Consider the following 18,119-nt stretch of genomic DNA (forward strand, 5'->3'; position numbering starts at 1 on the left):
ATATACTCTTCAGAGAAATGTTTCTTTGTATTTTTGACCATTGTAATTAGATTTCATTTATTTATTTATTTGCTATTTAGTGCTACTTTTTGTTCTTTATATATTCCCTCTATCTATGAAACCATTCCTATAAACTTTATAATACTAATAAGGGAAGATGGGAGGTGGAGAAATGAAAATAAACCAAGTGGCCGGACATGGTGGCTCATGCCTATAATCCCAGCATTTTGGGAGGCCAAAGCTGGTGGATCATCTGAAGTCAGGAGTTTGAGACCAGCCTGGCCAACATGATGAAATCCGATCTCTACTAAAAATACAAAATTAGCTGGGCATGGTGTTGCATGCCTCTAATTCCAGTTACTCAGAAGGCTGAAGAGGGAGAATCGCTTGAAACCGGGAGGTGGAGGTTTCAGTGAGCCAAGATTGCACCATTGCACTCCAGCCTGGGCAACAAGAGTGAAACTCAATCTCAAAATAAAATAAAAAAAGAAAAGAAAAGAAGAAAACAAAAGAAACCAAGCTTGCAGGACACTCATCATTAGTAATTAATGTAGCTTTCTGTTTGACCTGCTTCCTCATAGTTGTTTGCTTTTGTCTCAGAGTCATGCAGACCCTGTTACAAGATTATAGTTCTCCTTAACTGCTCTATAGATAACTATTTGAACATTATGAAACATTAGGTTTTGCCTTAAGATGTTCTTTCATGTCCTGCATGCCAGAGAAATCACTGATGCCAGCTGGTCTGAAGGACCCCACTGATGCCAACTGGTCTGAAGGACCCTATGAGGAGATGACTCACCAAAGAACGGAGTTTCCACATCCTGATGACTTCATCCTCCTTACTCTGACCAACCAGTGGTCATAGATTTCCAGTCCCTTGCTCTTAAAACCCCAGCCCAGAATTCTCAGGGAGATAAATTTGAGGGTTTCCTCCCATCTCCTCACTAGGTTGCCCTGCAATCATTAAACTGTTTCTCTGCTGCAAACCCTGCTGTCTCAGAATATTTGTATATTACTGTACAGCAGGCATAAGAAGATATCGGTTCTGTAACAACTATCTGATTTGAATATCTCCTCTCCTAATCTGTAGCTTATACTTTCATTCTTGTCTTAGGATATTTTACAGAGCAAATGTTTTTAATTTTGATGAAGTTGAATTTATCATTTTGTTTTTTATGGATTGTTCTTTGCATGCAAACTCTAAATTCTTTTCACCTAACTCTAAATACCTAATGATTTCTCCACTTTTTACCTCAAAATTTTATAGCTTTACATTTTACATTTAATCTCATGACCTGTTTTGAAAGTTAATGTTTTTATAAGATGTGAGATGTAGCTTAGGGTTCATTTATTTGCTCTATAGATGTTCATTTGCTCTGGCACTATTTGCTTTAAAGGCTACCTTTCCTCTAATTAATTGCTTTTGCACCTTTGTAAAAAATATATTGAATATATTTGTGTGAGTTATTTCTGAGTTTGTTTTATTGATCTGTGTATTATCCTCTACCAATAACACACAGCCTTAATTATGGCAGCTATGTAATAAATCTTGAAAATATGTGGACTGAATATTCCCATTTCATTTGTTTCTTTTCCAAAATTGTTTTAGTTAGACTAACTTGTTTGCCTTTCCATATAAATTGTATAATAATCTTGTCTCTATCTCGACAAACCTTTTTGAGACTTTGATAAGAATTGCACTAAAGCTGTATATCAGTTTAGGGAGAACTGACATCTTTATGATTTTGAGCTATTCAATACAGGAACACAGTATGCTTTTGCATTTATTTACACCTGCTTTGATTTCTTTCATCAGCATTTTGTAGTTTTCAGCATACAAGTCCTGTATATGTTTTGTTAAATTTACACCAAAGTATTTCATCTTTTAAGTAATTATAAATAGTATTATAGTTTTAATTTCTATGTCCCCATGTTAATTACATGTATTCAGATACAATTAAATTTTCTAAGTTTTATCTTTTATCCTATAATCATGCTGAATTTGCTTATTTACTTTAGGAGGTTTTTGTAGATTTTCAGAAATTTTTTATGTGCATAATCATGCCATCTGTAAATAGAGAGATTTTTTTTCCTTTTCAATCTATATGCTTTATTTTTCATTTCTTGCCTTATTTGCTAGGTAGAACTTTCAATACTATGTTAAATGAGTGATAAGAGAGGTCTTTCTTTTCTTGTTCCCAATCTAGTGCAAAAGCCTTCAGCTTTTCACCATTAAGCATAATGTTAGCTGTAGGATTTTTGTAGATGGTCTTCATGAAGGGGAGAAACTTACTCTGAATTTCTATTTTTTTCTGAGATTTTTAAACAGAAACAAGTGTTAAAATTTTCAAATGCTTTTTCTGTATCAACTGACATGATAATGAATTTTTTCTTCCTTGGACTGTTAATATGATATATTACATTTTTGATTATCAAATATTGTGCCAATCGTATATCCCTGGAATAAACTCATTTGGTTATGTTGTATAATTCTTTGTATATATTGCTGAATGCTATTTGCTACTACTTTGCTAAGGAGTTTTGCCTCTAGATTCTTTAGAGATACATTGGCCTTTAGTTTTATTTCTTTTTGGAGGGGGTATTCTTTCTTCATTTATGAATACTAATATTCAAAGCCATCATGAAAACTAGGAATGATCATGGATTTTATAGGTGGGCAGAGTCACAGAGAGTGTAAGCTGCCCAAGACCACAAGAGTTGGGTTAAAACCCAGTACTGGGCTGGGCGTGGTGGCTCATGCCTGTAATCCTAGCACTTCGGGAGGCCAAGGTGGGTGGATCACGAGGTCAGGAGATCGAGACCATCCTGGGCTAACATGGTGAAACCCCATCTCTACTAAAAAAAAAAAAAAAATACAAAAAGTTAGCCAGGCGTGGTGGTGGGCGCCTGTAGTCCCAGTTACTTGGGAGGCTGAGGCAGAAGAATGGCGTGAACCCAGGAGGTGGAGCTTGCAGTGAGCCGAGATCGCACCACTGCACTCCAGCCTGGGTGACAGAGCAAGACTCCGTCTCAAAAAAAAAAAAAAGACAAAAAAAAAAAAACGAAAAAAGAACCCCCCCACACAATATTGCCTAGTATCTATCACTCAGTGGAGATGAAAATGTGAACTCCATATCCTGCCTTCTCTGACATCACATGGAAGGGAGGTTGGCCTGGTGAGAGTAGAAGTCTACACTCTCCTCTCTTTTGCAAGCTTGAATGAAGTTTGTTTGTTTGTTATTTTTAGCATTGTATGTTTGTTTGTTGTTTTTAGCATTGTATGTTTGTTTGTTGTTTTTCTGTGGTGTTTGGCTGGAGTAGAGCAATTATTGTCTAAAAGGTTTCTGTCTTGTCTACCTGCCCCTTTCCAGATTCTTTGAGTAGAAAGAACAGGCTTTTGTTGGGGCTTTTTTTAATCTCCATCTGTTGGGGATTCTGAGTTGCCAGTTTCTTCATCTTGAAATCTGGGATATATGCAGCAAAAAGAAACTCAGAGAACTCACCTCTGCATTGTTCTTTGGGTTCCAAGATCTCACACCTGTCTGTCTCTTCTGTCCACCTTTCAGAGTCGTCTTATAATGTCCAGGGTTTTTATTTGTACTTAGCGGGAGGAAAAGGTAAAAGTATGTTTCCTCCATCTTCACAGAAGCAAAATCCCAGTATATATCTTTAATTTATTACAGCCTGTTTTCAAGTTATACTCTACCACTTCGCATCTATTCTAAGGATCTTAAAATAGGATGCTTTTATTTCTTCATTCCTTACCTTTGAGCTATTATCATACATCTTACTTTCCCATGTTATTCACTCCACATTACATTGTTACTATTTTCGATTTAGCATGACATTGTATTTGAAGACAACTAAATAATAAGATGAAAATTTTATATATTCATCCATGTAGTTACCGTTTCTGGTGCTCCTCAGCCTATGTACAGATCCACATTTCCATCTGGTATTATTCCCTCCTGTCTGAAGGACTTCCTTTAATATTTCTTACAGCGCAGTTGTCTCTTTGTGCTGCTTTCCTCTCTGGTATTGTCTGTCAACTCTAGCTGCATTATTCTGCCTGGACTCCTAGCTCTGTCTTCTCAACTTGGAGTTCTTGGGACTCTGCCTGGGATCTCCCTCATTATACTGTGGCTTAAAATCTCTCCCAAGGCACTTAGCCAGAGCAGTCATAAGGCTCACCTCATTTATTTTCTCACTCTCAGCAATCACTTTCCCTTGTGTTCTGCTCTCCAGTCTCTTGCAAACTATTGTTTCATCTATTTTGTCCTTTTTTTGGTTGTTTCATGAGGCAGGGTAAATTCGATCCCTCCCTTTTGTTATTTCATCTTTGTCAGAAGTGAACATCTTATATTTACTTTCAACAATACAAAGTGGGATTACTTGCTGTTTCTTGTTTACAGACAAAATTTTTCACATAAAATTTCTCCCAAATGCTCCAAAAAAGCTGCTAAGCACCCACTAAGCTTCATTGAAAACTATATATCCTTCTATTCTAATTAACTTTGTAGTTATTTTAAATAACATAAAGAGAATTTTTAAAGATAATCTGAAAGAACAGAGACTAAATGGAATGCTTTCCTGTGTAGATAGGATTGACCCTATGCTTAAATATATTATAAATTATTTTAGGTAACTCATAGTTTGCAGGTTTTGCTTAATTGTGGTTTTCTCCATGTCTTAAATATTTATTACAATGAAATATCATACATTATGACTACATTTTATCTTCTTATCATATCTAGACTCTCTTCCCCTGAAAAGCTGAATGATTTGATGTTTTGCTTGGGAATGGCTTATCAACAGTTTCTCTGTTATATTAATTTTGAACCAATAGCAATAGTGCTTATTTCTTTCTGATTTAGTTATAATACGGAGGAAGAGGTTTCTCTTATTCCACAAAAGAAATGTCAGCATAAATGGAATCTGTTTGTTTGAAACAGAGTTTCACTCTGTTGCCCTGGCTGGAGTGGAGTGGTATGATATGGGCTTACTGTAGCCTTGACCTCCTGTGCTCAAGTGATCCTTCCACCTTAGCCTCCCAAGTAGCTTGGACTAAAGGTATGCACCATGACACCTGGCTACTTTTTTGTTGTTGTTTTTGTAGAGATGGAGTTTCACTACGTTGCCCAGGCTGGTCTCGAACTCTGGGCTCAAGAAATTCTCCCATCTCTGTCTCCCAAAGTGCTGGGATTACAGGCATGAATGATTGCACCCAGCCAGAAATATAATCTTAACATAGGTCTTATATCACCAGTTCCCAAAAAGTAGAATATAAATGACTTCCCACTAATTTATAAAGATGTAAAGAGTAAAAAGATAGTTTAACCAAACTGATTAAATATAAACGGGTGGTCGAATTCTATATAATAGACAAAGTTATAAAAGTAGCAAAGATCAATCATATTTATGAATACTAAGTTACAATACTCATTTTATAACCATTTAGACATTTAAAGGTTACTTATCAAGTATCTCATTTTCTGACATATATCGTTACATACAGTGTTTACATACTCTTGCCAATGGGATAAACATGATCTTCAGAGGAAATCCTGAAGAGGGAAAGTTGTATTATGAGAACAACTTGTAAAGAGAAGTAGAGAATGGTTAAAATTATACTGTACGGTGTCACGAGTCTCTCACTCTGTATTGATCACTTCTGTTTTCTTTTTTTATATTTTTTATCAAGTTCTATCTCAGGCCTTCAATTACAGATAATTTTATCTATCTATCTAAAATATATATATACACTTTATAGATACAATATATAAATATATATCAATGTAATATATTATGTATAATATATAATATACATCTAATATATATTCAGTGCTAAGTTAATATAGAATATAGCAGTTGTCTTAAGTTAGTGTTCTAACTTAACTCAGTTTCTTTCTTGAGGACATTGACAAGGTCACAAACATTCCCTTGGCACTGTCTATTTTATGATATTCCATAAACTTTTGGGTCCATTTATTTTACCATATCACGTTATTTACTTTCAGGTTTGCTATCTTCTCCCTCTTGTCCCTTCCCCTTACCTCTGCTAAAGGTGACAGAACTTTACAGTAAGTGGAAGGGTAAAGGCTGACTGCTTTGATCTTTCGTTACATGCTTTGACATAAATTGGAGAGGAAGCTTCAGCTTCACTCAAAATCTTACCTCTCTTCTGCTGTCTAATGCCTCCCTAAGTCTTTATCATATGCCCAATTTCAGAGCAGTTTCGGGTCAGGGAAACAATATCTATTGGAAGAAATCAATAATAAACAGGAAACCGTCATAACTATTTTCTTCTCATTCTTTCCAAACCAATAGATGATGGAAGTGAAGGTTGGTTGATCATTTTCTCTAGAGTGAAACCAAAGGAAGTATCTCCACATAGCATAGAACAAAAGGCCAAGGAAGCCACTTCTTTGAAATTCTTAAGAGAAAAGAAATTTTCGATCAGCACCAAGAATTCAACAGCCCTCTGACTTCCTGCAGTGATAGTCATGAGTGAAGGAGTGGAAGGGTTCTGCAATGGCTTACAGTTCAAAAGGCCATTATAAATCTCTCTAAAGAAATTTTAGCAATGTAGTTATTAGGCAACCTTTAACTTCTGTGTTTCCTCTGGAAGCTGCAAAATAGATTTTTCTTTATCTCATCTGAATTCCAGCTGTCTGTTAAAAATTTGGAGAGATAATAATGTGCTTAGTATTTTGACCTTTACCGAGAACACTGAACCTGCTTTAACTAAAATAGAGGGAAGCTTTAAGTAATGGATTTTGCTACAGTTTTACATGTGAAAGTAAATGGATTATTTCAAAAATATTGAAACGTATTTGGACAGGTATTGTTCATCTTTTTTTTTTTAAAAGCTGAGAAGTACTGTTTAGTGGTCATGATAGTTAAGGTTTTGTGATTAGACATAGATTTAAACCCTTACACTGTAATTACCCATGTAGCCTTGGGCAATTACTTACATGCTACTTATCTTTAAAGTGAACAGTAATATCTTCTTTCAGGATTGTGATGAAGATTAGCCATAAAATTAGTAGAATTTTTAATATAGGGTCTAAGACGTTAAGTAAATGCTCAATACATGTACTCAAGAGAAATGTGAAGGCATAAAAGCATATCCCTGTGTTTATTTTAAAAAATATTTATTGAGAAACTACTTTGTACTAGCTCTGCTAAGAGCTGAGGATATAACTGAAACATGAAATAGAATACATATTTTGTTACCTCATGGAGTTTACAGCTAATTAGAAAAACAGGCTGCATATAAATTTATGTATGCATAGAAATATATATATATATGTGTGTGTGTGTGTGTGTGTGTGTGTGTATATGTTATATATATATATAACAGATTGCTGAGAGAACATAGAATATAGCAGTTGTCTTAACTTAGTGGGCAAATGGCATTAGGTCAGTCCACAAAAGAAGGGACATTAAAGCTGAAATAAGAAGGGTAAGTAAGAGTTCTTAAGGCAAAGGGGTGGCAGAAAGGAGCAATTGTAATTCTAGCCAAGAGAGTCTGAGGAAGGAATCAGATTAGTGCTCTCAGAAAACTGACATGGGCAGCATATGGGAAAGTGGTACCCTGTAAACTGGTGAGATGGAGAAGGGACAGATTGTGCAGGACCTAGTGACCATTTTTAGGATTTTGTGTTTTGGTCAAAGAGCTGTTGGAATTCGTTGAAAGGTTCTAAGCAGGAGAGTAAAGGACCTCCTGTTTCAAAAAATGTCACTTCAATTTCTTTGATGGGATTGACTTGAAGGTATATTTGAATAGTTGCTGACAAGGACATAATAGCGATAATAGAGATAGGCATTTGACCCAAATAGCGTCAATCTGTACTGAAGAGGGAAGGTAGAGCTTTTTAATCTGTGTTCATAAACTCTGTGAATGCTCTTAGAATATGCCTGCCAGGGCCAGCCATCTTTCATGAAGAATGAGAATTTGCCTAAGAGGAAAGCAGAGTGAAGCAAATAGAGGATTGAGCCCTAGTGATGTTGTTTGAACCCCTGGATCCAATTGTGCCCGAAAAGCTATTTCTTGGACTTCTCATTTCTGTGAGTTAATACGGTCTCTTTATGCCTAAAGTAATTTGGGTTGGACTTATGTCACTAAAAGAATACTGAAATAATTTCCTATTCATGCTGTAACAAATTACTACAAACTTCATTGCTTAAAAACACCTACATTTAGTCTCTCATAGTTCTGGAGTTCAGAAGTCCAAAATGACTCTTAAGGGGCTAGAATCAAGGTGTCAGCAAGGCTGATTGCTTCTGAAGTCTCCAGGAGAGAACTTGTTCCTTGCCTCTTTTAGCTTTTAAAGACCCCTTTTTGGCGTTGGCTTGCAGTGACATCGCTCCAACCTTTGCTTCCATGGTCCCAACACCCTTTCCTTTACGGTAGTCAAACCTCCCTCTACCTTCCTCTTATAAAGACACATGTGATTATATTTGTAACCCACTCAAATAACTTTAGGATAATCATTCTATTTTAAGATCTATAACATCTGCTAAGTCCTTTTTACCATATAAGATAACATTCATAGATTCTGAAGATTTGAATGCAGTCATCCTCATGGGGCCATCATTCAGTCTTTCATAAGCACTAAACTGTCAATAAGCTCTGTGTGTAGGCAAGGTTAGACATGTGTAAAGTGTAATGACATTATATGACATTGTAAAAAATTATAATGGGTTAACAAAGAAGTTGGGGAAGCAGCAGTGGAGAAGTAAGTGCAGAAACATACCCCTTCCCCATGTTGAATAGGTTAAATAGATGCTACACAAATTGTTGTTAACTCTTATATACCCTAGTTACTCTATATCTCTGATGTGAGTGGGACCAGAGCAGCAAATTCTGATAGGAGGCGGTGAGAGGCAGTAGTGACAGCAGAAATAAAATTTTAGAAAGTCTTAAGGTTTGATTAGAAAACTGAGCACAATATAAAATACCTCTCAGAAGAGATATGTGTCAAAAAAATAAAACGAATCCAAAAGTATTTTGTTGAAAGTCTAAAGTAAACAAAATTTGATAGTACAATACTTATGATAGTATAATTACCCAATTACTGTATAAACTATAATTAAATATTCCCTTTATTTTATTGAATATGTTATTGTTAGTAAATGCAAAAAAACCCCACTATTTATAGAATGCTCTTTAGAGTTAGCTCTTTATCTTTTTCTCCCAAACCTATTATTAAATATACAGTTTTAAGCTATTCAATTATGAATTTTCCTACAAGGGAACACAGCTTCAGAAGAAAAAAGGAATTGTTAGGATCACATGTTCTCAAATGTATTTTTGACTATAGAACGATGGGGGAATAATATGGGGTGTGACAGAGTAGAGTTTCCCAAAGGATTTCCCACAGGCACCTGTCTCAGAATGATCTGCTTTGTATTAAAAATGCAGAATCTAAGGTTTCCCACCCCACTGTCTGTGTTAGTTCCATAGAAATAGTGTAACAAACTGCCATAAACTAGGCTTCTTAAAACAACAGAAATTTATTCTCTCACAGTTCTAGAGATCAGAAGTCCAAAATCCAGGTGTTCCCAGGCTAGTTTCTTCTTGGGGTTTCAGAGGGAGAATGATCTATGGTCCTCCCCTAGCTTCTGGCAGTTGCCAGCAATCCTTGGCATTCTGGGCTCACCTCTATATCACTCCAATAGTCGCTTCTGCTGTCACACAGCTGTCTTTCCTCTGAGTGGGTGTATGTCTTCACATGGCGTTCTCATTTGTGTGTTTCCATCTGTGTGTCTCTTCTCTTCTTCTTGTAAGTACAGTACACTAGTCATTTGATGAAGGACCTACCCTGCTCCAGTATAAGCTCATCTTAACTTTCATTTTAACTACTTGTGCAAATACCGTATTCCCAAATACGGTCACATTCATAGATACCAGGAGTCAGGACTTCAGCATCTTCTGGAGGGGACACAATACAACTCACAACACTGTCTAAATAAGAATCTCTGGAGAACTGGAGCCTAGCTTTTGCATTTTTAATAACTATAAGTTTTACTTTAAAATTTTGCAACCACTGATGTAGAGGCAAGTCAGGTTAAAATATCACCCACCATTTGTGATAAAAACTGGAGCCTGCAGTAATCCTGGCTTTTATTGTTGAGATATTCTCTCAGAATTTCTAGATTACAAAATAGAAGGGATATCATTTCTGTAGCTAATTGGCAAGAGTAACTGCTTATTATCCTTTTGATAAGAACATAGTGAACATTTTCTAGCATTGTTAGTAATTAGACAGTGTGCTGTTTCAAATACAATAACAAAATCTTACTTGAATGCTTTTTTTTTTACAAAGAACAGTGTATTGATGTATTACTCTAGTAATTTTAAAAGGAAAATCTTAGAAGTATAATTAAGATTTTCTATTTTCTGATTACTCAGAAGAATAGCAACTTCACTATATTCAAAGTTATACACTTTATGGTTCATACCAAGCTATGGTTTAATGAAATGTGTTGCAGAATTCATTGATTTCCCAGGCTCCCAGACCCAAAGGATGATTCTTCTAACTTGGTAGGCTGCATTCTGTTTGTAAAAGCACATTTACTCAAGATAGCATGGGATGGGTTAGGAGTGCACAAATTAAAGGTGAAAGTATGCGAGCAGGAGAAAGTAAGAAAATCTGCCACCTTAGTAATATTTTCTTAAAATAAGGTAAATCTTAATTTATAATCAAAATTCATTTTCGATAATATACAACATATTAGAAATGACGACAATATAAAGTCTGTTTATTTTATAGAAATCCAACATTTCTTATGATGTTATAGTAAGTAAAATGCTTGCTTCTGTATTTTGTTGTTTTATCACAGTTACCAGAGAAAAACAAATAAAACAATATATTAAGCAAACACTGTTTTATTCTCCACTGTGTGATATACCTTCCATTCCCTACTTATTAACTCTTTGGCCTGCTTCAATTGTGGACTCATTATAAAATTGGATGATGTTGTCATCCAGAGAGTTCAGTTATTAGCAATTGACTATAGTTCTGAAATTACCTTTCTGTAGATTCATGTACAATGGGGTGGATTTTTCTACTGTCAAATTTCAGAAACATAAAAACCAGAGATAAATATAAAAATGTGTATCCTTTTTGGCTTCTTTGTGCCAAAAAATATATTCCCCATCACCAGATATTTTTCCCCTGAGCCATTAATTTAAACTCGATATTTTTTGGAATTTTTGAAAATACTAAGTCGGTTACTTATCATAAAGCCAATTTTAAAATGTTTTAATTTAGAAGAGAAAAAAGAAAAATAAATATATTTCAAGGGATTCTCAAACATATACTTTTTATTTGCTTACGATTTTGAGATCATTTCTAAATTCTTCAATGTCTAGCCTCCTGTTAATAACATAATAACTAATCTTATTCCTTTCATATCTCCCAATGGTTGATGTTTTTCTCACAAATTTTTAATTCACCACTTTAATAAGGTAAATTTTTCTTCTGTGTAAAAAAGAAAGCTCTTGATATTTATCTTTCCTTTTTATCCCCCAAAAGGCATTTTTTCATAAAGTAAAATTAAATATTGTATCTTCACATTACATGTGTATATGTCAATGTCTAATATATAAACTATTTTTAATAGGAAAATAAAATGTTTAGTAGTAATAATATCTAATACATGTAGAGCTTGCTCTTGCTCTTTCTTTTCTTTCTTTCTTCTTTTCTTTCTTTTTATTTCTTCTTTCTTTTTATCCTTCCTTCCTCCCTCCTTCCCTTCCCTTCCTTCCTTCTTTCCTTTCTCTTCCTTCCTTCCCTCCTTCCCCTTCCCCTTCCCCCCCTCCCTTCCTCCCTCCCTTCCTTCCTTTCTTCCTCTCTCTCTTTCTTTCTCTTTCTCTCTTTCTTTCTTTCCTCACTTTGTTGCCCAGGCTGAAGTGCAACGGTGTGAACTTGGCTCACCACAACTTCCACCTCCTGGATTCAAGTGATTTTCCTGCCTCAGCCTCCCGAGTAGCTGGGACTACAGGCATGCACCACCACACCTGGTGAATTTTTGTATTTTTAGTAGAGATGGGGTTTCACCATATTGGCCAAGATGATCTTGAACTCCTGACTGCAGGTGATCTGCCCACCTCGGCCTCCCAAAGTGCTAGGATTACAGGTTTTAGCCACTGTGCCCAGCTATGTATAGCATTTTCTTTGAGCCAGGCCTTCAATGAAGTGAATACTATTATCAATTCCATTTTAAAAATGATAAAACTGAGGTATAGAGACAATAAATGATCTCCGTAAAAGTCAGATAGCAAAGAGTCCTGCTGAGATTAAAACCCAGGCCATTTGGCTCTAGAGTGTGCTCCTGAATAATATGTTATATAGGGTATACTTTGGTAAATCATCCAATTTTCTTATGAAAATTAATCACAGTTTCATTATTTTTATTTTTATTTATTTATATATTTTTTGAGAAGGAATCACGCTCTGTCGCCCAGGCTGGAGTACAGTGGCGTGATCTTGGCTCACTGCAACCTCCGCCTCCTGGGTTCAAGTAATTCTCCTGCCTCAGCCTCCCCAGTAGCTGGGACTACAGGCACCTGCCACGATGTCTGGCTAATTTTTGCATTTTTACTAGAGACGGGGTTTCACCATGTTGGCCAGGCTGGTCTCAAACTCCTGACCTCAGGTGATCTGCCCACCTCTGCCTCCCAGTGTGCTGGGATTACAGGCGTGAGCCCCCATGCCCGGCCGATATTTTCTTTATTTTGAGAGGAATCACGGTGAAATGAAGAGCCTAGACTTTGAAGTCAGACAGGCATTGGGTTCAAATCCTTAATAGGATTTTAGTAGCTCCAAAACTGGAAATATCATTTAACTTTCTTAATGTATGTATACTCATCTGCAAATGCAGATGATTATACTTTACAGGGTGGTTGTAATAACTAAATTAAACAATATAGCTGGGTTGAGAGATAGAGTCTGGAAGCTTTTAGCTGATTTGTTAGCTGATCAGCTAAAGTCAAAAAGGAGAGATGGCTTGTTTAATAAATTATTTTGGATCCATATCACAATCAGGAAATTTTTAAAATGCTATGCCAAAACGTCAAGATGTGTTAAAAATTTCAATATTGTTTTTAAAGTACTAGATGAAAAGAATTGTCTAAAAATACAAGATCAAACAATTGGAAAAGAACAATCTAGTCACTTAACTATATAAAAATATGGTTTGATAAACATTAGTTTATCAAAAGACAAATTATTCAAATTACCAGTAAGAGAGGAACTTATTCCCAACACATTTAAAGAACAAAATTTAATGAATTTAATTTGTAAATAATTCTTTCAAATTTAGGAGAAAAAGAACAACTCCCAAATTAAAAATGAAAAAAGTTCACATATAAAGCAATTTACAAGATTTAAAAAAAGATAAATTAATCATGTAAATATAAAATACTTCTTTTCTTCTTTCAGATCACTGAAATTTAAAACCATAGATAATATCCAGTGATTTAAAAAGTGGTGGAAAATGTTACTATCCCACAGTGTTTGGAACAAGGTTAATTGAGTTAGTATTTTTGGAAGATGACGTGGAAATTAGTGAGAAAATTTTTATGTAGTGTCATTTACACAGAAATTCCACATCTAAGTTTTTAGCCTCAGGAAATAATTGTACACTACAAAATGTTTCATAAACTAGATACACATCATGACAGTAGTGATAATATAAAAATGGAAAATAATTTAAAATACAATTAATATGATACTAGTCCAGCATACTTCTATAAATAGCTTTAAAAAGGAATGAGGAAGGCCAGGCATGGTGGCTCACACCTGTAATCTCAGCACTTTGGGAGGCCAAGGCGGGCGGATCACCTGAGATCAGGAGTTCAAGACCAGCCTAACTAACATGGAGAAACCCCATCTCTACTAAAAATACAAAATTAGGCGTGGTGTCGCCTGCCTGTAATCTCAGCTACTAGGGAGGCTGAGGCAGGAGAATTGCTTGAACCAGGGAGGCAGAGGTTGTCGTGGGCCAAGATCGTGCCATTGCACTCCAGCCTGGGAAACAAGAGCGAGACTCCGTCTCAGAAAAAAAAAAAAAAAAAGAATAAGGAAGAGCTCTATGCTCTATCTATTGAATGGGAGATGCTTATACTATATTAAGTATAAGATATAGATGGCTGAATGGTATTTAAATAGAAATGGTATGATCCCATTCATATATGAAAATATATATTTCACTATCCTTATCCATACATATGAAAAATATATTCACCAATAATTATATATAATGTAGTTTAAAAATATTTTTATATATTTTTGATTGGTTTTATATTGAACAATGAGAAAGGTACTATTAAAATTGTAAAAATAAAAATATTTTTATTTTGAAAATCAATAATGAATTTATCTCTTATTCATGTTGGGTTTAACAGTATCTGTATAAATATTTTTAAGACAAGATATATAAGTTCAAATAGAACTCAGATTCTAAAGGATTGGTGTAATATTTATCTCTACACTGTTTATATTTCAGTGTTAAAAATTAATGCTTAAACATTTTAAGAAACTTCAAATGCTTTTATAAACCTACTCTAAAACTTCTTCCACCTAAGACTGTAATTTGGTTACTATCATAACCACGTAAATGATAGATGCCCAAAATATTCTAGCTTTTCATGTCCCAGAGTTTCCCTCAATCTCAATCTCTTCAAACCATAAAGTCAGCTTTGAAATTTTTGACTTAAAAGAGTAAGATTGCTCTAGCCATTGTTACCCTTTATAGATGAGTTAACTTTTTAAAAAATTGTCATTACTGTTTTAAATCATGCTGAATTCCAAAAAACACCATTACAAATGACGGATTGCCTTTTCATTAAGTTCATAAGCCAACTCCTAGATTTAGATAAGTGTATTTCACGGTGACTGCATGTAAATGTAGGTGAGCATTAAGGGTGTGTATGCACGGATATGTTTTCTAGGTGTGTATATATGCATGTGTGTTGTATGTGGAACTACATACAGACATGCACGCTGATATGCATATATGTTTAGGTGTTGTAGTGAACATGTGCGTATGCTCATGTACATCTTGTGTGTGTATGATATAGCAAGACAGAATATCTAAAAATGAAACATTTACAGTGCATTTAAAATGAAGCAAGCATTTAGACATTCCCATTTACAAAGAGTACTGGGGATTGTAAACATCAGCAGCATCTCTGAGGTCAAGTTTACAGGGTAATTATATTTCTGAAAATGGAGGCATATGGAATTTTTATGGATCCGGTGTGCTGTGAGACTGAAGTCCAAATTTTGATAAATGAATTTCACGCAAAATATATTTATTCTAAGACGTTAAAAATGAAAAATGATATGCTTGATACTATAGCACCACAAAACTATGCTTCTCCTAACTGCTTCATTTTTTTTCCCCAAACTGCAAAGTCAATTCTTATGCACAGAACAAAAAAAAAAAAAAATATGCCTATGGTCTGAAAAGTAGCTAACCTCAATCCAAGAAGCATAACACTGAAAGTTGTTTAAACACATTTTATATTTTAGCTTATTATCATTGTCATTATTCACTCTCTTTTGGTCATTTGAAATGTTTAGAAGTTTTAAAGAGGGGTGAAATAACATATAATTTATTGAAATATCCCTTTTTCCCATCTTGCCTCCCTACATTTATTTTTTTGCATTTTCTTCTTCCCATTTGCTTTTTAATTCAAGTATAGAGAAATATATGACATATGAATTTTTGTAGGATTTGTAAACTGATTAAGCGCATCAAAGAGGAAGAATGTTTTTTTCTGATTCTTTTATATATTTCTTTACATTATTTTGAATTCACAGTTAAATTTTTGAAAGGTAGTGGTACTAATTTTTTTAAGGATGTGGAAGGAAACGAGAGTATAACCCTGATTTAGGGAAACATTCATCAATTGGTATTGAAGAAGATTCTATCTTATTGCCATGAATCATCTACTTTGGGGCATGTACACACACATATTGTGATAGGGGGTAAGAAGCTTAAGTATTAAGGAAAAAGCAAAACAAATTTTCTTCTAGGAATCAGTAATGTGTAAAACCAAGGAAATAACACAGGCCAAATGAAATAATGAATATCATTCAATATAACATGCATATTTTGATACACAATTAGATTTTACATTTCGTGATTCTATGTGGAACATGAGAATGAGTAAGAACCTAAGTTCACTCTTAGCAGGAACCTCATGTTGCAATAGATCTCCTTTATTTAGAAATATTTTTAAGGATCGAAAAGAGCTAAAATATAAGAGAATTCCTCACAAATTATAAGTTATATTTTATGAAGATTGGTAGACTGAGCTGCCTTAAATTATTTCTGGAACAAGATGGGGTCTTAATAAATCAATTAATTCACTGACAACTCAATAAACAAATTATGTTGGCCTCTTAAGAGTTTATAACTTTAAAAAAGTCTTCTATTTATTCACACGCACACACACACACACACACACACACTCACACATATACACGCACACACAAACTCAATCATTATTTATGTGTACCCTTATGATTGTTTTAATGGAGAGATCAAAGAAGTAAGCAAATACTGTGAGAGCAGAATTTTCTAGGGTTCTGCCTTTTAGAATGGATTGATTTTGTGCCCACAACAAGAATATTCATTTGCAAACAGTTCATTTGAGTTCGGAGTCTTTTTATTCAGTATTTACCATAATGAGTCAGATGGTTGTACTCATAATAGTGGCACTCATAGGATGTAGGAAAGAGTAGTATTCAGTAGAAAAACAGGGAAGAATTAAGCATAAATCAATGGAGTATCAGTGTATTCGATAGGAATGGCATAGTCATGTGCCTACAAAAGCATTATTTGCTTCAGAGTAAATAAGAAATTATTAAATGAATCAATAAGTAGCAAAATAGATGAAAAAATGATATACATGTCTACATAAATGCATTAATAAAATAAACTTTCTTTCTGAAAAATAAAACACCTTGAACAAATACTTCTTGAATAGTAGTTTTTACATGTTAGAAAAATACGTCATTTTTCTTACCACCTCTAAATGGCAAAACTCTGTTATTCTGTTATGAAACTCACTGAAACCAAACAACAAACAGAGAATTCAATAGGGTGGATCTCCACAAATTGATTGGATCCTTGAAATTACCTGGGATGCCGATTAAACATGTAAACGCCCAGGTTTTACTTAGACCTACTGAATCTAAATCTCCACAGGAGGGTTCTTAAGATCAGGCAAGACGGCCGGGCGCGGTGGCTCATGCCTGTAATCCCAGCACTTTGGGAGGCCAAGGTGGGCGGATCACGAGGTCAGGAGATCGGGACCATCCTGGCTAACACAGTGAAACCCCATCTCTACTAAAAATACCAAAAAAATTAGCCGGGCGCAGTAGCGGGCGCCTGTAGTCCCAGCTACTCCGGAGGCTGAGGCAGGAGAATGGCGTGAACCTGGGAGGCGGAGCTTGCAGTGAGCCAAGATCTCGCCACTGCACTCCAGCCTGGGGCAACAGAGCGAGACTCCGTCTCAAAAAAAAAAGAAAAAAAAAGAAAGTCACTTATTCTGATTATTTTGTACCATGTTGGTAATTGTAATAACTACCTTCCTTTTTAAGGGTTGGGATAACAGAGCAACAATTCTGATCTGATGTTATTTTTAATTGTTTGGTCCAAAGAAGAATGGGAAAAAATTTAAGTTTCTATGTTTTAAATGTCTGAGTAATGTACTTACTACAATTTTCAGCTTTTCTATTATCCCGGATTACTATTCTTTGGTTGATTGTGCTGAAGAGTGTTGTCCAGTTAATGGTATGATAATAACACAGGTTGCTGTTGTCAGTAATATAGATGTTTCCTGCGCTGATTTCCTTCAGGGACTGGAACTGCAGAGAGGTGATGCCCTGTTGCTTGAGGATAAGCAAGGACAGGCCGCTAAGGAGGGGGAAGTGAGAAAACGGAACCATGAAACGCATTCCGGAGTAAAATAAGGCTGTCACATTTTATTTTAAAAAGAATGTTAATGGTGTATAAATGGAAACTGAATCAATAAATCTGTGTTTAGAATATTGTTTTTACATGCTATATACAGCTTTTAAAGTAATAATTTGACC

The 18,119-nt window shown here is 35.0% G+C and overlaps 1 protein-coding gene across 6 annotated transcripts in view; it reads right to left on the bottom strand.

Moving 5' to 3' along the window:
* The window catches only part of ERBB4 (erb-b2 receptor tyrosine kinase 4), a 1,171,871-nt gene that overhangs the window by 312,448 nt on the left and 841,304 nt on the right, over nucleotides 1-18,119 (bottom strand). For all 6 annotated transcript variants that reach the window (XM_055379529.2, XM_019022670.4, XM_019022668.4 and 3 more), the window contains exon 12: nucleotides 17,741-17,940. In XM_055379529.2, the coding sequence (XP_055235504.1) occupies nucleotides 17,741-17,940 (200 nt within the window). The remainder of the gene's footprint in view (nucleotides 1-17,740; nucleotides 17,941-18,119) is intronic.

Source organism: Gorilla gorilla, chromosome 11 (assembly GCF_029281585.2).
Source record: "Gorilla gorilla gorilla isolate KB3781 chromosome 11, NHGRI_mGorGor1-v2.1_pri, whole genome shotgun sequence".
Taxonomy (NCBI): domain Eukaryota; kingdom Metazoa; phylum Chordata; class Mammalia; order Primates; family Hominidae; genus Gorilla; species Gorilla gorilla.